The 23,909-nt window shown below is 39.3% G+C and overlaps 1 protein-coding gene across 1 annotated transcript in view; it reads left to right on the top strand.

The window, feature by feature from the left end:
• Nucleotides 1-23,337, top strand: part of DYM (dymeclin) — a gene marked incomplete at both ends in the record, with an annotated part of 43,618 nt that extends 20,281 nt beyond the window's left edge. Inside the window, 2 exons of the mRNA XM_029084142.1 lie at nt 1,157-1,251; nt 23,173-23,337. Coding sequence (XP_028939975.1) covers nt 1,157-1,251; nt 23,173-23,337 — 260 coding nt within the window. The remainder of the gene's footprint in view (nt 1-1,156; nt 1,252-23,172) is intronic.
• Nucleotides 23,338-23,909: the final 572 nt, after the last annotated feature.

The raw sequence follows: 23,909 nt of genomic DNA, 5'->3' as shown, positions 1-23,909 counted from the left end.
ATGTCTGTATTATCATTCAATTAATTCAGTAAGTTTCTCTAAAGTCTTTGATTCAGGCACTGAACTTCTCATCTTCAGATGAAAAGATCCTTAGGTTGATGAGAAGAAATATTTCCTTATAGGTTGTTTGTCTCTGTTCATTTACTCAGAAGTAGGAGTTTCAGCTCTATTTATTGTTAGCGTTTTTATGAAGTAGGGACAGTGACTGGACCATAAAACCTTTTTGAGCTCTAGCAAAGCAAATTGCTTCAACTTTATAGCCTCGTATCAGATTGGTTTTGTGCATTTTTCAAGCATTTGATTCTGTACCTTATCTCAAACGTAAAAGCATGGTATCATACACTTTTGAGTATTTTCAACAATTAAAGGCACAGAAGTTTTTACATTAAAAAGTAGAACAAAAAAACTTTAAATATCTTTTAAATTGGAAAAAATAATATCACTTTTATGATCAAAAGAATTGGAAGAAACAAGGACATTCTTGGCTTATATTTGTAGGATTTGGAATCTGTTACGTTATGTTATGTAAATGCATATTTTAGACTTGAGTAGGGAAAATAAATCCCTGTTGGATTTCATAAGTGGACAAGTTTGGTTCTGTGAAAACCTTTGACTTTGATAGAGCCATCGTTAAAATGCTTATCTGCTTAAATGCTTTCAGGGATGCTAACAAGGGGAGCAGGTCTCTGAAGCATAGTATGGTTATAGTTGTGGGATATATAGGATGCTATGAAAGAGTTAATAGGGAGGTGAGTTGTGGAGCAGAAAATTTTAGGATAAACTACAAGAAGGAGAGAGAGGAAGGGAAAGGAGGAAAATGTTTTTCATTATTTATTACATGAATGATGTAATTGTAAATCAACGTGGCTAAAGGTATGAAGATATACACATATATATATGTGTGTATACATGTAGACATACACTCTGAAATCGATATGAAACAATCACTCTTTTATAAGCCTTATATTTTTAGAAAACATATTTAAAACCTCACCAAATATATACGCTTTGCATTTCTGCTGTATGCTTTTGACCATGTCCTTTAAACCAACATACAGTACTCAGTCTTTTGAATCATTCCTGCGTTGGGTGTCAATGTATATCAGACAGACGGTTTGATGTGAGTTGGTTTTTTGTTTCCTCTTCTTTCTCACAGGACAAATACCTTCATACGAATTGTCTGGCAGCCTTAGCAAATATGTCAGCACAGTTCCGCTTACTTCATCAGTATGCTGCTCAGAGGATTATCAGGTAAATATAAAACTTCAGAAATAGATTTCTCTTGAAATTTATCTTCGCTGAAACTCGGCAGTAGAGAAACTTGAATTTTATATACCTTAATAGATACTGATGAAATAAATAGGTGAAACAACTGAATAAATCCCAGAATAAATCTTATTTGCCTTATACTGGAATCTTTTCTGAATGCACAAAAGATACTGGTTTCTCTGTCTGAGAAACTTCTGACTTTTGATTCTCTTAAGAGAACAGCTCAGTAGCTGCTTTCAAATGATAAGTTTTTCAGGGATTTGTGTGAATTAAAGTTTTTATAGTCATGTATCACGTTATTATAAAAATACCCAGAGTGGTGGTTCTCAAATACTATTGCAGACTGGATTTTCTGCTTCTTCCTGCTTATTTACCAGAAGATCCATTTGTTAAATCAGACATAACACAATGATCATTTTGTGACAAGTCCCCACAAATATAGGCAATAAAAGCTACACCCATGCTTTTCAACTGATAAAGTTTATTAGCCTGTGTAGTAATAAATAGTCAATATCTGCTCTGGTTCTAAAACAGGGACATAACTTTTAAGAAGCAGATATTGAAGTTGATCTTTCCTATTTTGTATCTCTGCTGCAGACTACTTTGTAAGGGCAGGTAATCACACGTCAGGCATCCTTCTCTCCTTGGCAGCCAGCCCTGCTCCACACTCCCAAGAGAAACCAGGAGGGTCCTTGTTAATGTGATCTGGAATAAACTGTTACAGTGCTTGTCAAGTGTGCTGTGTACTGGCACACAGACAGTGTGCCAGAAATAAGTAAATGATGATTGCAGGGCTCTGCACTTTGTGAAGGACTGGGTTAACACATCTTGTTCTTAAACCACTATTCTTTAGGATTTAATTCTTTCTGAACCCTTGTATTTTGGAAATGATTGGTTGGAAGAGTATACAAGTAACCAGGATGAATCCATTCAGCCTTTTCCCTGCTTGATCTTCGCCTTTTTTTCATAGAATCATAGAACCCCAGACTGGTTTGGGTTGGAAGGAACCTTAAAGATCATCCAGGTCCAACCCCGCTGCCAGCAGCAGGGACACCTTCCACTAGACCAGGTTGCTCAAAGCCTCATCCAACCTGGCCGAGAACACTTCCAGGGAGGAGCAGCCACAGCTTCTCTGGCCAACCTGGGACACTGGCTCACCACCCTCACAGTGAAGAACTTCTTCCTAATATCTAATCTAAACCTCCCCTCTTTCAGCTTAAACCCATTTCCCCTTGTTTTGTCATTAACTGCCCTTATGAAAAGTCCCTCCCCAGCCTTCCTGGAGCCCCTTCAGGTACTGGGAGGCCACTAGAAGGTCTCCCTGGAGCCTTCTCTTCTCCAGGCCGAACAGCCCCAACTCTCTCAGCCTGTCCTCACAGCAGAGCTGCTCCAGCCCTGGCATCATCCTGGTGGCCTCCTCTGGCCTTGTTCTAACTGGTCCATGTCTTTCTTGTGTTGGTTTCCATACCTTTGGTAGTGATAATGGGTGTTCAGAATTCAAATTCAGAATTTGAAAATATGTTTTCCCATTACATATCACAGACATTGTGTTAAATATCTGTTTTCTTAATTTCTCAAATCATAGACATGGAGTCTGCATTTTCCAATCATTTGCAAATATTGACCTCTGGAGTCACAGATCCTGGCATGGTGTGAGATACGCTACCTTGATGCTCAGAAACTTGGTCTGGTTTTTAGTGTGACACTTTGTTTTCCGCTTCAGAGCTTTTTCCCTGTGTTCCTGGTTTCTGATTTGTTCCATTTTATTCTACTGCTGTTTCTGCAGACCAAAGCGAGATGTCTTACTCTGGTTATATTTGGGGCAGAAAGAGGTTATTTTTGGGGCAGGAAGAGGTTATCTTGCTAGTCCTGTTACAGCTGTATGTTATCACTACTCAATAATCTTGTAGTCATCTAGTGTAACTGCATGTTTATTTCTTTGTGGCTTGGCTTTTGTCAAAATGCTCTGAGTTTATGGACATCTACCATTGAAAATTTGAACTCCTACTTCAAAGTCAGCTCAGCTGGATTATTTTGGTTTAACTGGGTTGTCAAGTGTCTAAGCATGTGGTCTCCTGGCTTATCAAAAGAGGTGGCAGCCATCAGTAGAGAAGCAGCAACCTCAGTACCTTTGCACACACGTCTCACCTCAACCTGACAACTCAGAAATGTAAAAGGAGCTTTTATGTGCTGTGAGGCTCCCCCCTACACCAGCCTCTTCCAGCCTTCTCACGTGCCATTTTCACCATCTGTAATGGCATCCTTGAGGCAAATAGACTCCCTGATGTTTAGGACCCATCTCAAGACCTAAGGTAGGATGTTCAACACCCGGAAATTCTCTTGCACTACTTGCATGCAACATTTCAACAATCTGCTGTGACATTTGAGTGCCTTATTCATCTCTCCAGACATGCATAGTTTCAATGAGACTTTAACATTGCTGCTTGATTTTAGTTGTGAAATAATTGTGCTGATATTCTTACTGAGGGCAGACAAATTTCTGATATTGCCTGACACTGAGGCATGTGGAAAGGAGGCAATAGGGGTGAATGGCAGAAAACAGGGGAAAAAAAATTCTATCACAGTGAAATTGTCTGTCAACTTCTCTTTTATTGTGTGAAGGACTAACAAAGCCACACTTGAAATGTACTGAAGAGAAAGAGAGACCTTAGAGCACATACATAGCACTGGCATACTTGAAACTCTTGGTTCTTTCAAAGGTCTTAGCTCTTAGTAGCTATTGTTGGTTGGTTTCTGTATGGCTTTTAGTAGAGGGACTTTGCATGGGATCTGAGCTGGCCAGTTTTACAAATAATAACCAAACAATATCCAACCAAGTGGTTGGAACTGTATTTTTATACTTGGATATAATGTAAGGATTGGTAGAGAAAATGGACATACTCATCAACTAAAAAAGCAAAGCAAAAAGGCAATATGATCTATATTATGTCATATATTATATTCTTACATAGTCCAAAGATATTCCACACTGTTGTTTTTAAGCTCCTGTCTTGTAGACAGATGTTCTCTATTAGTATAGTGTAGAAATTGTAATGAAGGAGGTGGATTTATATTTAAAACAAAACCAGAAAAGCAAGAGGAGGGTTAGGGCATATGTTTGACTTTACCCCCCACCCCCGCTCAGTTTTCATGTGTTATGTTGACCGAAGTTCTTATTTTGCAGGTAGAAAACCATACATCTGGACAGCAGCCAAAAATGACCACCAAGATTGGGATTTAATTTGTCACTATGGTCATGATTGCTCATAAATCAAAAAATCCTACTATAAAAATGTATTAAAATCTGTTGTAAAATGTCCTGTGATTCTAGGACATGGGAAGCCTGGAAGGAAGAGTCAGTTTCAGCGGCAGCCTGTCTCCTGTGAGACTTTATTGCTAGTGTGGTAGCATTTTTTTCTCAAGAGCTTGGGTTCCCTGACAGGCTTAAGCACCATAAAGGAAGTATTTTAACCTGATTTCCTCTCAGTTGACACATTTTTCTTAAAAAGTTTCAGTTATCGAGAAGAGCAATAGGAATAAATATTTACAAACACGTGTTTCATAAGAGGTTGATGTTTTGAGGCATACATTGTCCTTCCTTTTCCTATCTTATGAAGACTGTTAGCTACTATTAGTGTATTTAGGCAGCACTGATGGGCCCAGCTTGCTCCATAATGCCAAACCAGAATATTTATATTTAAATTCATTTTCTGGTTCTAATATCAGAATGCAAGCATCTCCAAGAGAATAAGCCACATTATCCAAAATGAAGAAGTGTTTTCTGTGAAGAAAGAGCCTAAAAAGATGATACTTTATATTACACAAAGTATTTTAGGATATAGGTTTTAAAATGGAAGTAGCTGTGAAACACTTAACTTAAAATCTGCTTAGCAATACAACAGTCATAATTTAAGCCTCACCAGATGCTCTACTGATTCCTTCCGTATTGTGAGAAGTAATTCCATTTCCATGAAGGCTTTTTCCTAATCTTGTTCTGAGCAGAGACTGACAATTGTTTAAAATTCTGAAGACTATTTTCTATGAAAGAATTAGGTGAGAATATTCAATATAGTGTACTTAAGAACTCTGTAAGATACAACTTCATGATGTTGAGTAATTTGTGTCACATTCCAGCAAGTGTGAAAATTGACAGTTTTATATAAATCTATCACAAGCAACTGCTGGAAGTAAAAATAGATGTAAAAGATATTATATAATAAGATCCAGGGCAGTATTCATTTAATGTTGGATATCCTCTATTGTAGACTGCCCTGACTTTGAGATCCTTCCCTTCTCTGTCTGCTGTTACCACTGATGTGTTTTTACTTGCACAGAGATATTGTATCAGCATAGTGCCGAGGGTGATACTGCACTGCACTGACTCTCTGTCATATTTGTGGAGTGCTGACATTTGTATTATCTTTAAATTATATTGGTAGACTATTATAAAAAAAATACAATGTGTGTTAATGTCAGTACATTCAGAATTGACTGCCAGAGGTGGCTGGATAGTTTCTAGGCAACAAAGCACAATCAGGTGGAGTATTATATATCTACAATGAGAGTAGGTTTTCCCTTTGCTTGGTTTCTACTCTACAAGTACAAAGTAGTAGTACTTTTTTTACCAAAAAGTAAAGCCACACACCTAATTGGCATATTAGTGCAGGTATTTGATTTGTCACTTAGAACTGCAAGTCAGTTGGCATTAATTCCTTGAACCTATTTGGAAAGAGCTTTCATGATATTTGGCTTTTCCACAGCTAGCCTGCCTGCTTTAGTATGTGTGACACTTGGAAATGGAGAGCCTTTTCCTGAACAGCCCTCTCCTGACATTTCATCACCATGTCATTCTAATATAGTGACAAGAAGGTGACTGCTGACTTCAGGCAATTGCTTTTCCTATAGCTGCATATATTGGAATGTTTGCTGATTTCTAAGCAGGCGTATACCACTAGAGGTTGCCATATACCTCACTAATTAGGCGCACACATTTAACATTAAATGACTTTATGAGGCTAGAATCACTATCCTGTTTTCCTTTTTTCCATATACTATAACCACAGCAGTTCACGTGCAGAGCTGTGCAAGCCACTAAGAACACTTTATTGGTTGCACTGCTCCCCGTTAGATGACTTAAGGAACTTAAAGATGTCACATAATTGTATCAGTGTCATATTTTGTTGGCTGTTTTAGGGAGTTCAGTGGGATTCAGGGAACGTTATGAAGACAGAGGTTTCTGTCATCCTCCCAACGCTGATAGGAGTCAGGTGGGATTAGTAAAAGAGATATGTTTAAAAGGGATACAGATCAGAGACTTTAACTTGTGTGTGCTGTAGGATGCAGTGTGTTGCATGGGAGTGTCATTGTCACTCTCCTGTACCTGTCAGTGACGGCAAAGAGTGAGATCTACAGCTGGTAGTACTGATTCTACTCTACTTCAGTACTGATTCTGTTGCGGTCTGGAAGAAGCAGAGATGGTAACCCTACTTCTCACTGCTCAGCCAGCCTTGAAGCTGGTGATGATGGGTACTGTAGGGTATCCTGGAGCATGATGCTGAGCACTGGAATACCTCAATATTGTTTGTTTTGTTTTGTTCTGTTTTGTTCTTTTATTTTTAAATACAGTTGTAAGTGGTGTCCTTAAATATCCATGCTTCAGTAGTAAACGGTGACTGTAGTTCACAGAATTATAGAATCCCAGACTGGTTTGGGTTGGAAGGGACCTTAAAGATCATCCAGTCCCAACCCCCCTGCCAGCAGCAGGGACACCTTCCACTAGACCAGGTTGCTCAAAGCCTCATCCAGCCTGGCCACAAACACTTCCAGGGAGGAGCAGCCACAGCTTCTCTGGCCAACCTGGGACGCTGGCTCACCACCCTCACACCAAAGAATTCCTTCCTAGTTCCCCAAGTCTAGCTTCCCTCATCCAAGAGGAGGCTGAAACCCTTCTTTCCTTTCCCACTCTTCAACAAAGTCTTCATCATTTTGTAGGGTCAATTATGTTTCGTAAGATACCAAGACAAATTCCCATCCATTCTGATATGTGCAGCTGTATTTGAGAAGTGCACCAAACACCTCTTCACCCAAACCATTTGTTTTACCATTTCCTGTGTTAATAATTGAATTTTTACGCTATGGTTTTCTACTATAAGAGTCTGGTAGGATTTTCTTGAGTGAAAATATTTATGACAGCTCTTTAAAAATAAAAGTACAAAATGTTGCTTTAAACTGCACTTTCTAAGCTCAGTTTAAGTTTACGCTGGATTAAAAACTGTCTTTAAGTTGTAATGTGTGAGTTTTTGTACAAACATATTGCTACTGCAATGTATTTATTAGTAATTAAGTACTTACCTGCTGCAAGAGGCTTTGATCAGGAAATTTCATTTTGGATGAGGAAAATAGCTTACTGCAGTCAGTGCTACAGAGAGTGAAGATATGTGTGGTCTGAGGGCAAAATGCATTTCTCATAACTGGTCTTTTTCTTGAGGAATTCTCTGAATTCTGATAATAGATGCATGTAGCTGTGTGTTTTATATTCCTGCGTATGAAACCGTGTAGCTAGGTTGTTTAAAATATGGAGTAATGTGCATCCAGAGTCTGATAATTTCGAGTGTATCAGCCATTTTTCAGTGATGACCCTAATTGCTCTAAGCAAGATTGCCAGAGCTCTGTAAAACTTTGGTGATTAAATTGCTAACTCCAGATTAAAAGGTGAATTATAAAAGCACCTGCCATGAAGTTTTTATTTTATTTTGGCACACAGTTTTTAATCATTGAGGTGTGTGCGTTGTTCTTGGGTACCAGTATAATTCTTGGGTGCTTGGGTTTGCAGAAATAAATACCAGTTCATTTGCAGAACAGAGTTCACTGCTTATCCAAGAATGGATTTTGCTTCTGATATCAGTATCTATTGGCTTTGTGAATTTGAATTTTGATTAGTTCACAAGGTCTTCTAATGAAGTGGTTAAATTTTTCTTCCAATACTTTTCTTTATCAGTCACCTTTATAGAATTGCACATCTTTGTAATGTTCCCCATATTATTTGATGGAGTGGATGACCTTTTATTTTTCCTGACTGTGCTTTCTCCCTACCTTTTCGTAGGCTATAATTAATCAGATTGATTGTTATTATTGTCATATACAATATTTTCATATTGTATTGTCCTTAAAAGAAGCAAGCGTATAATTTACCTCTACTTTCCCTAGCTTATGTCAGTTGTTGCGTTTATAAAATAGAGATAAGTAGAAAATTAATAAAATTTTTCACATGTTGCTGTGTTTGGCAGAATGATGGTGATTCTGTGTTAATTAGGTCTGTTGCCATGGCCTTTTTTTCCTGGACCATGATTGTTTATTGAAAATATTTTTCATTTATTTTATACATATATTTTTATATATATATATATATATATTAGTGAAGTGTTTTTAAACCTAAACTTTCTTCAGCCAGGATCTCTGTGTATACAGCCACAGAATTGAGTTGTTCAGGCATTTACTTATTCAAATAGTCCAGTTTGTATGTTCAGCAGAGAAGAAAAAGATTTAATGCAGCAGCAAGACACGTGTGATCTGACCTGCTTACGAGGGGCCACATGAAACTGAAAACTCTGAAGTTGTTAGTGCCTGAATGTGGTGAAATTACAATTTACCAATTGCTTAATATATTTTTTTTTAACAGTGCCAATAATGAGATGTAATTGCTGGCTCGAAACTCAATTAGGCTGTTCACATAGGAAGATAAATAAATTTATCTCCCATATGGCTTTACATTCTGAGAATATTCTGGTTTTCCAGCCTTTTTTTTCTTTGATGTCTCCAGTGCTTTTGGGAAGCTCTTTAACTTACAGCTTCCTCTTTCATTGAAGAGTAGAAATGGGACAGTTGGTACAGAAAACTGGTGAAATTGAGTTACCCAAATCAAAGGCACTTCTCCAGGAGAAAATCTTGGAAAAAAAGCCAGGTTGCTGCATAAAAGCTTCAAAGCTATTTCGTTTCTAATTTAATTCTCATTTGAAAACTTAAGCATAGGAACAGAAAACTTGCTTCTTATATAGGAATCTGACTTTTAAATGGTAAAATTTTAGCTTGGTAGGCATTTCACACTTTAAATGAGATGTGTAAATTGCGCAAAAGAAATTAGGTGAATAGAGTATAAAATACTTCTATTAAACCAATTTTTCTAGCTTCTTTCTCACAGCAGGGGACTGAATGGTGTTAAATCAGAACCATTTTTCAGGTAGGAAATTTCCTAAAATTGTTCTGGATTTAGGGATGGAACCCTTTGACCCTATGAAACCTTTTTTTCTGAGAAGTCTAATTTCAGAAATTACAGCTTTCAGGTTTTGGTGATCCGAAGAGCAACGCAATACAAGTTAAGATGTCAGCAATACAGTTATGGCATAATAGCCAACCTACATCTTTATTAACACATAATATGAAAACTAGTTGCTACTTCCTTTAGTACTTTGTTGGTACTGTTGTGACAAGGGATTTTTGTTCCTTAGAGCTGCGTGGCTCCAAGGATGCTTTGAAACACGTGGATTTGCATCATACCATGCTCACTGGGAGCCTGGCCTTTGGTTAGGCTTTAATACCACCCGGAGAACCATCTGTAGACAAATCTTTTATATTCTGGGTTCTGATCTTAGTGGGACCATTAAATAAAATCTCAGTTTAATGATCTCTTAATCATAATAGAGGAATGTTCCTAATGTCAAACCCTAGAGAAAAGAGGCTGCTTCTGCTCTCACACCAGTGTACATTGAGAGACTTCACAAGTCAAATTATATCATTATAAAAGATCAGTCTCTGAAAAGAGTTCTCAACATTAATGTCCTGTGGCCAGAGCTGTTAAATACTGAACCCTCTGAGCATCAGAAAAAAAAGGATTTTAGGGTAATGAACAGTTTCACTAAACCAGGGATATCTGCCTCTGCAGACACAAATCCCTGGTTTCTGACAGTGAAATGTAAATATCTCCAGTCAGAGCTGTTCCAGAATAATAGGGTTTTTTTTTTCTCTTCTTTCACATTACACATGGATTATAGTTGTCATAGAAGGAAATTACCTTAATGAAAGTTATTGCAACAGTATGACTATTTTCTAAGATTTCTAAACACGAGTGATTTTTAAAAGCAGACTGATGTTGTATTTCATCAGCGCTGCTCATGGTGCAGGCAGTGAGCGTGCAGGATGCCCTGGCAGCCCTGGACTCTGATTTGGTACTTTGAGGGGACCTGTCAGTGCAAACAGTGGCTTTCTGTAATTCCTGTCCCTGAATATTTTTCTGCAGACATTGTGTCACTGAAATAAACAGGGGAAAATGCATCTTTCTGTGGACTCAACTTCAGGTGATTTATCTGCGACTCAACCAGCTTGTTTGATTTTCTGTGTTTGCTTTAAAGCAGTAGCAAATGGCCTATTCATCCTGGCAAGCTTTCATTGCCATATGGTGCTCTGCCTGATGAATTTATTACTTTGAAATATTTGTATTGATTTTTTTCCCCCCCCTGTCTTTCACTTTGGTTGCATTTACCGTGTGCTGTAAGACTTAGATTTTAGTGATAAATTCTCTTCAGTAGAGGTCACAGAACTGACTGGTTGGCATTGCCTCAAAAGTAAGAACTGAAAACCTCAAAGACATTTTAGGGCTTCTTAACTTTGAAATAGTTTTGTAGCATTTTAGTTTAGAGGAGAAAACATTTTCTAACCTGGATATAAAATGATATTCTGTTTATGAGAAACTGCTTTATAATAAGATTTTTTTACCTCCCATGCGGTGCAGTATGTTACAAAAGTGGCAATCTAATTTTCATTAGATATTCCAAGTACAGTGAAAACTAATGGGTTCTCAGGAAATAGCCTTCATGATATTCTCATGTTCAGGCCGTCTTTGAAAGAGAATGTTGTGGGAATGGAAGATCAAACAGCTCCAAGCCACTGAGCCTGAACTTTGCTTTTAATCTGTGGACTGCCAGGAGTAGGAGTTGTGTGTGCAGCAGGATTCGTGGAGAGATTCTGGTGTCAACTGGTCAACCTTGGGTAGCTTTGGCTTGCTCTTTCACAAGCTGTTCAGAGTCACAGACACACTGGTCTGTTTGCAGATGCTTTTTATGCTCTTCATCCTCCACTGTGTCACTGTTACTTATATGGAGTTTCCCAGATCTGTGGAGTGGCTTTTGTTGGGAGACAGAAGCAATTTATAAAGATCTCAATAGCGTTAAATAAAAGAAACATATGCTGGCCTTATTAGTAGGTTGTTGACCTAGATTAGCTGTAGGGAAGCTTATAAGCTGATCAGCCATTCCAAAATTGGGAGGTGTCATTGCAATTAGTAGGAAAGGCTGTGACAAAAGGGAAGACAACAATTGTTCAGATAAAGGAAAAGACAATATTGGGAACAAATGTCCTCTTGCTGGTATGACTTAGCAGTGTAAATATAATGAAGTTAATTTTTAAAAGGGATGAGGCATCCTTTGTTACTGTGCATTGAATCTAGTTGTGGTCAAACTTATTAAAATGCTGCTTTAGGTGCATCAACAGAAAGAAGAGTCCTCCATGTGGGCTCGCCTGGTTGTGCCTGTGTGTAACATATGGAGGTCAGGTTTTAGGCTGTTATCAGCTGTTTCCAACATGGAAACATTATTGAACTTGGTTTAAGCCTGGTTGAACCTGCTGGGGATTCTGAGCGGGCACCTGATGGGACAGTAATACCCTTGTCCCCCATCTGGCATGGGCAGTTGAATGCTCTGCATGCCATTAGAAGTGTTTGGAGCCTGGGACATCCGAGCTCATGGGTTATAGAGATTTCCCAGATGGACAGACTCACAGCTTTATTTTGAGATAGATTGGATCAGTGTGAACCACGGAGGGGTCTTGGAGAGACTGTTTCTTCGCTCTGTCTCAGGGTCTTCTCACATAAAGCAGAGTGGTTGCACTATGTTGTCATCTTCTCTGCATATCATGGCACAGGACTCCTTAAAAATACCATTATCGAATGCTGATCTGGCTTTAAAAGGTTTTTAATATCTAACTATGCATGACTCTAAAAGCTCAACTTTTGAGCTTGATTTAAAACTTGAGCTAAGCTCAAACTCCCTTAGCTCAAGATAGTTTGCTCTTCCCTTGACCACTTTTTGTGTCCCTGTTGACTTGTAAGTCATAGCCATCATGGTAATTCTGTCATTGTGTAGGGGGAAAGTCATTGCAACATCTCATTAGACTTCTGCCATCCAGGAAATTGTGTGGTACTTCAGTGCCTTACGGGGTACAAGTCATCGCTTGGCAGAATCTGTGATTAAATTAATGTGATGCAAATTAGCACAGAATCTTGGCTGTAGAACTGAAGTTTATTGAAGTCTTGTTACGTATTTCAGGGAATTTAGAGCATCAGACAGATACTTGGGTGCAACAGAGAGGTGCAGTTTGGAGGTAGATGGTCCCGGTGTCTCATCTTTAATTACAGTGAATGGTCCATTCGTAATTTATTGTTCCACATAAGCTCTTTGGAAACAGTACAGTTTTATAATAGTCTGCAAATTGGGGAGTTAAACTTTTCTTTTTTGATGGAACCTTCCAGCTTTTAAAACTGTTCATCTTGCAAACCTGTAATGATGGAGAGGAAGAAATATTTCAGGAAACCCTTACAGAAAATAGTATTTTTTGTGATAGTGTTATTTTACAGATTAATTTCTAGTGTAGACTGAGGTTCTGAGTTGTCATTTAAGTTTTCTGCATATTTAAAGTGAAGGGAAGCAAAAATGAGAAAGCTAGCAGCATTATTCCAGTCCTGCAAGTGCAATTTTGATTTCTTTTAGCTGGCGAAAGATTAATACCACTAGAATGCTTACTGGGTTGTATCCCACTGTATTATTTGGGATTGGGGTGTCTAATATTACAGTACACAGTATTACAGAAGATGTGAATCTTACAGGTTTTGCATTTTAAAAAGTCCAGTTTATAGCGATAAATTGTCCTACTTAAGATTTTCTGAGATTTGAAAAAAACAAGAGAATTCTATTAATCTTTTAGAAACTATTATTTGTTATTCTAGTAGAATCCAAGAAATTGCAGTCTTTTATTCTCAGTTTGTTTTCAATGGAACATGTTTACAGGATGGTGTTCCTTAACAGAAACAGAGGTGACTCAAAATAATTACTTGCTTGAACCTATCTTTTATCTTCAGTTGCAGGGTATTTGGTTCATGAACGGCTTTATTCAGGTACAACATGTACACTTTCCTTGAAATTTTCTCTTTGGAAAAAAACTGTGGACTATAAAGAAATAATTAAGCAATGGATTTACCAGGATTTATGTGACAAACTAAAATAGCATTATGGCTTTTAAGTAAGCATTAGTATGAAAGAAAAATATTATAAATAATTTATTTTCTTGTCAGGGTGCTGCTTATTTCACATTTTAACTGATGTCATTATGTATGTCTAACGTTTTTCCAGCTTTGCAGTTCAGTGAAACTAATTTCTCTGAACTCCAGGTGTGTTGACAGCAGGATAGGTATGAGTGGCTGCCCTTAAGGAGGGAAGTAGAGCTGTTACTGATAACACCCAACCGAACTGTGCTGGAGCTCTCTAAATTGAAAACCTTCCTTTCCACTACTGGTGGAAATTTTGAGTTCCTTCAGACCCCACTCTTAAGTGAGGATTTTCAAACAGGCTGTCTTAACTGATTTTATGAATTTTAGATAACAGTTTATGAAATTTCCGCGTCTTTTAAGTTCTTGAGCCAAGGCATTTCTACTGCCCTATACTTCCCCTGTAGTTTGCATGGCTTGCAAAGAGAGTATTGCATTTTGAAACATCTGACACTTTTTAGAAGGTAAAACTATAGGTACAGAAAAAAGAATCAGGATTTAACAACTTTAATGTGCATCAGGTCTTTATAAGTGTTGTATGACTCAACCTTTTTAATGGTAATGGCCTTCAGCAAGTTTAGGAAAGAACAGGCTTTTGGGTAAAGTAAATACACTTAGTTCTGCAATGAATAAATACATTTACTGGGAAGTTGTGTAGAGACATGTTTCTGTAACTCGTTAATGGTGCTCTTGGGTCCACAAGTAGGTCTTTCTCCAAATAACCACAATTTACATGGGCTCAGATGAGGTGAATCTTGACTCCTGCAGTGGAACAGGGCGCGGGCTCAGACAGGCGCTGCCGACTCCTCGCAGAACCGTCTCTCGCAGTGCTCTAGCCTGACAGAGGATTGTCAGGTTCACGCAGGCTGAGATGTGGATGTCTGTGTCAATGCAGGTTTCGTAGGCATCTCCTGTAATCCCGTGCAGAGCCTGTGAATTATCACAAGTGTCTAGCCAGAGGATAAAAGCGCAGGAGGTTTCAAAAGCAACATTCCCATAGTAGCGTCTCTTAAGCTGACAAGGATACGTGCCTTCCAAGTAACTGGTAAATCTGAGAGATTAAAGGCTCGGCTCTTTGAAATGTCAGTACTGAATAGACACTTCCTCTGAGCTCTTTAATATCTTTTTTTTTCTTATGGGTTGTCAGTCGCTTGTGTCACTTCTAATATACAAATCCTTCTGTTCTTTTTGATAGAACGTGATCTGTACAGAGGCAATTTAGCCTTTCTGAAGGAGAAACTCTTATATTTATAATTCGATTTTAAATCTATCAAACATCTCCAAAGCTTGTTTGATTTTCATTTCCTTGCCCTCCTTCACTATGAATACTTTCTTGCATAAAGATAATATTCCTCTCATAAGCCCGTCATGTACCTTTGGCCAGTACTGTGACAGAGTGCTGCTTCAGGGCATGGGAACTTATGTCTCTGACACATTATCACAAATAACTGCTTCTTACGTATTTAAATAATTTTCCTGCTTCTCTGTTCTGTGTTGTTACGGCACCTTTAACCCTATAATGACCTCTTGCCCCCAAACTGCTGTTCTGCAATGATGTAATTTAAAATCCTGTCATCACTCTATGCTGTAAGATATAAATTTAGTGATACTTGTGTCTGAAAAGTAGGCCTGCAAGAATGAAGTATTTTTAGAAAGCTAAGAGAAGTCACCCTGTTACTTAGATTAGGAAGTTAGGTGGGGATCGAGGAGGAAGGAAAGTACCAGGAGTGAAAAGGGATCAAGTCAGGGATTGCTGGAGAACTGCCACACACGTGTCCATGGGACCTGGTGAAATACTTGTGAGAGCACTATGGGAGTTGACTCATGCCAGTGCAAGATCACTGTCTGTTGGATCACACCTGGAGAACTGCATTAAGGTTTTGGGCCCCTGGACATAGGAAAGGTGTTGCTAAGCTGGAGCAGGTTCAGTGGAGGGCTGCCACGATGGTTGAGGGCTGGAGGACTTGGTGTAGGAAGATGGGAACTGGGCTTATTTAGCCTGGAGAAGAGAAGGCTCTGGGGCAAGGCTATGGCAGGAGTTCCAGAGAAAGAGTTAGCAGCATTCCCACACATAGGAGGAGGTTACTGAGAAGATGGAGCCAGGCTCTTTATAGAGGTGTGTGGCAGGGAGATGAGAGAGAATGGTCATGAACTGAAGTCCAGATGTTCCTGCCTGATGGAGGAAGACAGCTTTTCCTGGTCAGAGAAACACTGGCACAACAGGTCAGAGAAGTCGTAGGGTCTGTGTCCCTGGAGGCTTTCAGGACCCAACTGGACAAAACCCTGGTCTGGTCTGGATTCAGTATTAACCCTGCTTTGAGCAGATTGGGCTAGAGACCTCCTAAGGTCCCTTTCAACCTTAATTATGACTCTTAAGATAAGAATAATAAATAATAAAAAAAGAAACTGGCTGAAAAAAGGAGTTGTTTAAGCCCAGGTGGGATGAGGCTTTGAGCAACCTAGTCTAGTGGAAGATGTCCCTGCTGCTGGCAGGGGGGTTGAAACTGGATGAGCTTTAAGGTCCCTTCCAACCCAAACCAGTCTGGGATTCTAAGTGTTCCAGTATGGTAGAGGCCGATGCGATCTCCTGCATTCCTGGTGCTTTTATTGTTCTTTAAGCAGCTTAATTGTGCTGACACCACAGTGAGAGAAACCTACCCCAAGAATCACAGACCACCTTTCTGTGGACATATGCATGTCCATCTCATAATGATCTTGGCGCTAAAAACCAAATACATAATACATAATACATAATATTCTTTCTACTTCTGTTTATCAGTACCACAGTTCACGTCATCAACGGCAGAGTACTAAACAGAAATAAAAACTTATGCCCAAAATTCTAATTTTGGATGATGTATATGATGCATTTTACTGTTGGCAAGAAGGCAGATACGCTTTTGACAATTTACCTTTCTGTTGTTTATACTCTTTGAAATAACATTAATTCAGGCAGAGATTAAATTAACCAGTCTTATGGAATGGTTGATCTAGTAAATTGGTGTCATCATCGATGTAGTATTAGAGTACAGAATGTATTTTGGTTGGGTTTGTCTTTGGGAACATGAGTAGTGACTAATAGGGCTTCCTAGAACAGAAGTTATCTGATACGAACAGTAGTAAAATCTTCATAGCATGTCATGACATTCTCCCCACATGTATACAGATAGTTTTGGGGTGCTGACTAATAATGTGCTAATTGAATTAACTGTTACTTTTTTAAAAAAAAAAAAAAAAAGTTTTTTATTGGTTTTCCTATAGAATCATGTTGCAGCATAACTCCCTTTTGAAAGTATAGTGATTAAGTCTTCAAACTCAGCGAAAGATGTTATTTGCTATGCATTTTTTCAAATTCTGCCACAGAGACAATATGACCTAAATATTTAATCAGGCTTAGCAGAATTTGCTTTTTTTTTTTTTTTTTTTTTTTTTGCTGCAGATTAATCTAGTTTCTCTGTGCTAATACATGTGGCATGTCTGTCTTCAAGACATTACTTTTTCTTAATAATGTTAAAGATTTAGAGCCTTCATAAAATCTGGCGTGCACCAAGAGGAATATTATGAATTAGAATTACTTAAACATTATCACTGGGAATTTTTCTTTTGAATCCTGTATATGCTGTTTCAGACTAGGTTGCATTTATACAGAGGTTAGTGTGTACTGTTTTTATACTGCTTTTCTATACCCTGCCCCATTTACCTCACTTTTGTGTTGTTAAAAAGATATTGGCCTAGTGCTGTATATGTTTTTGTCTTTCATATATTTATTTTAAAATTGCAGTTGACTTCAGTAGAGAAATTTAAACTTTCTGGTTTGAATAAATAAAGTGTAAGTGGCTTTGCAAGTTTTGCTTAGTGCTGTTGTTTTGTTCGAGTCTGTCAAAAGTTTTGGATGCAGAAATTAATTTGAGCATATAATGAATTTCAGCACTTCTTTATATCTTACTTTTGGTAAGTGTTTAGTCTGTGGCTGTAGTGTTTGAGTTAGAAATCGGAAGTGATGTGATCCCTTCAACCAAAACAACTGCACTGACTGCTTAGGGCATTTAATTTTCTTCAGACAAACATGAGAAATAGCAGGTTTGGAAGTATCTTTAGCAAAATCTCATTTGTTTGTTGGTCTTGAAGGTCCTCAGGGGGCTTCCACATGATCAGGGAGACTCAGTAAAGCTGCAGGAAGCCACGGCATCCGTTCACGTGGGACATGGCTCTGCCATCACACGAGCAGCAGTTCATTCAGCTCAGTGCTAACCTCCACCTCCCCAGTGGCTCTGGACATCAAACTCACATTGATTTTAAAGTGCCCTTGTTTAACTGCTGTCATCAGAATACCTTTACTGATTGGGATTATACAGAGCGTATGGAAAGGAAACTTACCTTGTCTTCATCAAAGTTGCACTAAATTACAGATAAATATAGATTCATTGGGTTAATTTTTATATGTATACAAAAATGATACGTTTCCCCTACAAATGCCTGGGTGGCAGGCACTGAAGAGTGTGTACAAGAAGGGTCTCTGCCCTCTCTGAGGTCAGGGTGATGACGAAAGTGTTCATTTTAACTACTGCTGGTTCAGACAAATCTAAAAACCTCTCAGGAAGAGAGGACCAGAGCTCCAGGATTGCAGGAGATTGGTATAAGCAGGTGTTCACCCCTTGTGGAATAATTACTGGAGGAAACTTAGAAATCAGTGCAACACCCCTGAAGATTTATGAGAACAGGCTGCAGGGTGGCAGCAGGAAGGAGAACTGCACAAGTTGGGAAGTTTTAACAAGGAAGAAAAAGGAAAAAAAAATAAGTAAATTTACTCAAGTAGGATTTTTTTTATTATTATTTTTTAATTTTTTTTTGTCTCATTTGCCCAGCCAATACTGAAGCTTCCTCCCTGCCTTCTCATTTTATACCAGCTGCTGGGCAAGATTAGACAATGCCAGGCTCAGGGAAGGAGATGTTTTAATGGATGCCAAAAACTTAAGTAGAAGATACTCTCAAGTAGTACGTGGTTTACAGGTCTCTTTACGGATGTCAGGTTCTCTGTGCTGTCTGAACAGTGTCAAATTATTTTAGGTATATTTTTGTTCAAAAATATGCATTACTTGTGATTAGCAAATGAGGCTTTTCTGTGTTGGTTTTGGTGTTTGGTTCAATTTTGGTCTCTTTCTTTCATTTCCCTACCTGCTGTGTGTAGTAGAGAAAGTGAAAAACAAAAAGAAACCCACAAAAAACCACCTGTGGGAGTAAACCCTTGGAGACTGCTCAATGCCACTTTCTGACTTCAAAAGGATTGAATTTGATGCTTTGATTTGACGCCTGCCAGGTTTGAGCTTCTTCATGTATTGTTTTCTAAGTTTATTGTTATGTAAGAATATATATATATTTTATTAGTTGAGATAACTCAAGTCCACCCTGATTTCCCAGCCTTACGTAACCGCTGTACTTTTTAGCTGTTAGAAGTTGACACTAATGTTTTGTTGTCAGCATTCAAAATGTTGACTTTTACTTTTTATAAGAGTGAACTATAATCTAGAGTGGGATGTTAGTACAGGATGAGCTGTACTGAGCTCTGTCCTCAGAGTAAATAGAATACATGAATAATACATGCACGCACACCATCAAAATAGTGTGTAGGGGGGGTTGCTGCAATATTGCCTTTTCAAATTTTTCAGTACTGAATTGCAGTTGAAGGTTCCCTTTTGCTGTATGTAAAAGTAACATGCCCCAGAAAACATACAGAAAGCAAAAATTTCAGCAATACGTAACTGTAGATGTAGCAGCTGCTGGAAAACTGATTTCTGGTGGAACAAGTAAGTGATTTCAAACTCGATAACCATGGTTAGTCAGTGGAAGTGGGATGTACATTTTTCGTAATGTATGTATCTGTTGAGGGGTCTAAGCCTTGACTTTATTCAGGTTTAGCTTAGAGGATTTAAGAACAGAGATGCTTAGTCTTTGATATCACAGGATCACGGAATGGTTGAGGTTGGAAGGGACCTTTGAAGGTCATCTAGTCCAACCCCCCTGCTCAAGCAGGGACTCCCAGAGCACATGAACCAGGATTTTGTCCAGACAGTTTTGAATATTTTAATGGAGGGATGTTTTGCAACCTCTCTGAGCAGCCTGTCCCAGTGCTCAGTCACCCTCACAGTCAATAAGTTCTTCCTGATGTTCAGGTGGAACTTCCTGTGCTGCAGTTTATGCCCATTGCCCCTTGTCCTATTGTTGGGTGCCAATGAGAAGAGTCTGGCCCCATCCTCCAGACATTCTCCCTTTAAATATTTATTAACATTAATCAGATACCCTCTGAGTCATCTTTTCTCCAGGCTGAGCAGGCCCAGCTCCCTCAGCCTTTCCTCATAAGAAAGATGCTCCAGTCCTTTAATCATCTGAGTCACCCTTGGCTGGACACACTCCCGGAGTTCCATGTCCTTCCTGTACTGGGGAGCCCAGAACTGGGCACTGTACGCCAGGTAGGGTCTCACCAGGGCTGAGTAGAGGGGGAGGAGAACCTCCCTCGACCTGCTGGCCACACTCTTCCTAATACAATCCAGGAGACCGTTGGCCTTCCTGGCCCCAAGAGCACACTGCTGGCTCATGTTTAACTTGTTGTCCACCAGGACTCCCAGGTCCTTCTCTGCAGAGCTGCTTTCCAGGAGGTCAGCTCCCAGCCTGCACTGGTGCCTGGGGTTATTCCTTCCCATATGCAGGACCCTGCACTTTCCCTTGTTGAACCTCATGAGGTTCCTCTCTGCCCATCTCTCCAGCCTGTCGAGGTCCCTCTGAATAGCAGCGCAACCATCTGGAGTATCCAACACTCCTCCCAGTTTAGTATCATCGGCAGATTTTGCTGAGGCTTGTTCCTTCATCTAAGTCATTGATGAATAGGTTGAACAACACTGGACCCAGTATTGACCCCTGGGGGACACCACTACTTGATTCCACACCACCAATGACAACCCTCTGACCTCTGCCATTCAGCCAGTTCTCAGTCCACCTCACTGTCCAGTCATCAAGTCCACACTTGAGTTTGCCAATGAGGATGTCATGGGAGGCAGTATCAAAAGCCTTGCTCAAGTCCAAGTGTACAACATCCACTGCCCTCCCCTCATCTATCCAGCCAGTTGTTCTATCACAGAAGGCAACCAGGTTAGTTAAGCATGATTTCCCTTTGGTGAATCCATGCTGGCTACCCCTGGTGACCTTCTTGTCTTTCACATGGTTAGAGATGGCCTCCAGGGTGAGCTGTTCCATTACCTTTCCAGGGATTGAGGCAAGGCTGACTGGCCTGTAGTTCCCTGGGTCCTGGTGATGTAAGCTGTGCTGGTCGCAGTGACTGTAGTACAAGTCCAAAAACACAGGTTTATGGCATTGCATTGCTCTTCGTATGGGTTTAAAAATCACACCTTTAAGAAAACAAGTTCAACTTCGAAAATAGGAATAGCCTTGCCCTTACTACCTGTAATGATGAAAGGGGGGATTACAGAATTGCATTGTATAAATACCTAAGAGGACTGGTGATGCTTGAAGGTTGTTTTTTTGGTTGTTCCCCCCTCCCCAAAGTGTGACACTTGAAGTAGGACCTTGAGCCAGCAGCTCCAACAGTGCCTGGAGCGATGGCATCAAGGCTGGCAGCTGTGGGAAGGCAGTGCTGCTGGCATACTGGTGGCTACAACCTCACCCTGTACTGTCACAACAGAGAATGAAACCTCGGGTGAAGTTTTTGGGAAATTTCTCCTCCTTCCATCACATGCTGTGTTCTCATCCAGTTTGTCAGTTAGGCCTAAATGTGCTCATCATGCTTTGGGAGTCAAGTCTTGTCCTTCCTATACATGGGTCCTTCCTATATCAGGGGTCAAAGATAAGTGATAATAGAAGGTGTTCTCAGTTTTTTAACAAAAGTCTAACAAGATCAAATGGTTACAATGAGACCTATACTGTCTTGAAATAAAGCACAATTTTCTAGTAACAAGGCTGGTAATATACACTAAATGGGAACAGAGGACTCATGACTAAATACTCTAAGTAGCAGCATTCTAAAAGATGCTCTTTAATCTGGCTTTGGAAAAAATTCAGTGGCCTTTGTGGGTAGCTGGAAGGGCAGGCTCATGTGTTGAGGGTTCCCCTTGGCATGGGATCCTGTAAATACCATTCTTTATCTTCTCCATCCCTGGCCTGTGGAGTGAAGAGAATAGCTTGTGTTGCTCAAAACATGCTGTGGTCAGGAAAAAAAAAGAAAAAAAAAAAAGAGGCATGATGGCTTAAGGAATTGCCTCCTTGCAGCTGCTTCCTCTCCTGAAAACTAGTATATCTGCAGATGAAGTGCCAGCAGGGATTGCGTGTTCCTCAACTTCCCGAGCAAAGGTAGGTGACTGACTTTAACCCAGCAGTGAGTGCTGTTTAAACTGAAGCAATGGGAGATGTTGATTTTGATAACATCTTAGGTTTGGAGCCCCACTGTTTGCTCCCAAGCCTCAGCTGTTGGTAGCACTCTTTTATGTCCTGTTCTTTGCCCAAGCTACGTGAATAATTTGATCTCCCAAAAGAGTGTTTTAGCCACATGTGTCCAACAAAGGGATGACAGAGGGACACTGGCCTGGAAATGTGGGCAGTTAGAGTAGATAACCCATTGGTCAAGTTTCAACCTATGAAGCTATGAAACAATTGGTAAGGAGGTTGCAGCTGTCACACATGTGTATCTGTACAACGTTATGCAGTGAAGTATTTTCTGTGTAAAACCCATAATAATAGATGATTGAGGTTACATGGTGCATGTGCTTCATAGTTTATCAGGGATGCCGTTTGTTGCAGGTAAACTACTCTAATTAGTTTATTTTCCTTTCCATTAGGAGTGGGAGGATATCCTGTGAATGGGCATAGGCAATTTCTCTTACTGAAGAGCATTTAGAGTTGGTTACTATGAATACTCAATATTTTATTGATTGCTCTATAGTTACTTCATGGAAGTGATCATAGTTTTTCATTAAAAAGCTGACCAGGTCTGAAATGTGTAACTCAGTTATAAAAAAAGCACCATGTTTGAGGAACTAGAATTAACTACAGGAATATCCTGCTCTCAATCCCAGACTGCAAGTGCAGTTTGCACTCATCAGTAATTCTGTGTGCATGTTTTCCTTAAAAGCAAAATGCGAATATCCATGAAAATCAGTTAAATTTTTTGAATACTCTCAGGTGGTTTGATTTTTTTATTTTAATGGTAGACTTTGTAAAGCAGTTTCATGGTCATGCATTTATATATTCAGGGCAAACTGAGAGGGGCAAAAAATTTTTTCTTAACATAATATCAATTAAAAAAGGAAAAAGAAAAAAGAAAAAAAGCCCAAATTCTTGTGTCTGTGACATGTCAGATCCGTCTGTCTTTTGCAACTGTTGTTTTATGTCAAACTGCTCCATTGGTTACTTGGCATCTTCCATTGTTTCTTGGCACAAAAACCAAGGACATTAAACCTTGAATTAGCTTTCTTAAAGGAAAATACCTCTTTTTTTCTGTTTTTTCTCCCTTTACCCTTGTCTTTCAGTTATACCTGCCGCCACTTGCGGAGATATGTATATGTCTTGGACAAACTGTATTTCCCCCACTCTCACTGCTCTACGCTGCAGCATTGCTTCTCGACCCTCAGTGACAATGGAGAGGAACTCTTGTCTTTAACTTGTTCTCACATTCTCAGATCCTATGCTTCCAGGTTATTAACCTCTGCTCTCCATTTACTGCATGCTGCATGTTCTGTGACTGATCTGTGCATGTTTTCAGTAAACTGATGGATAACATTGAATGGTGAAGGGGATGGTTTGTGTCATTATGGCATCTCTGATGTGTACCCTAAAAAGTGTGGTAGAAATGGGAATCTATTAATCGTTTGGTTTTGTCTTGTTTATTTTTTGTTTTTGTTTTTTTTAATTTAGAATACAACTTCTGAAATTAATGTGTGGCCTTCAGAAGTTCTAAATCTTTTTAGTGTTAAAGTATTTTAATCCTTTTCCAAAGCTATGGCATAAGAGTATAATCTGTGAATCACAAAGCTTCCGTACAGTTATGTAGTTTGTTTGGAATTAATGCAGAGATTTGAAAGATGTGTAGATGAGGCACTTAGGGACATGGTTTAGTGGGCATGATAGTGTTGCGTTGACAGTTGGACTTGGTGATCTTAGAGGTCTTTCCCAACCTATGATTTTTCCAATCTATGATTTTATGATTCTATTTAAGTAACCTTACAATTAGGTGTATGATACTTACTTGATGCCTGTTGTTTTGGTA

The sequence above is a fragment of the Antrostomus carolinensis genome, unplaced genomic scaffold, assembly GCF_000700745.2.
Source record: "Antrostomus carolinensis isolate BGI_N321 unplaced genomic scaffold, ASM70074v2 scaffold9653, whole genome shotgun sequence".
NCBI lineage: Eukaryota > Metazoa > Chordata > Aves > Caprimulgiformes > Caprimulgidae > Antrostomus > Antrostomus carolinensis.
Note: the sequence above shows the minus strand (reverse complement) of the source record. Positions and strands in the feature narration are given on the sequence as shown.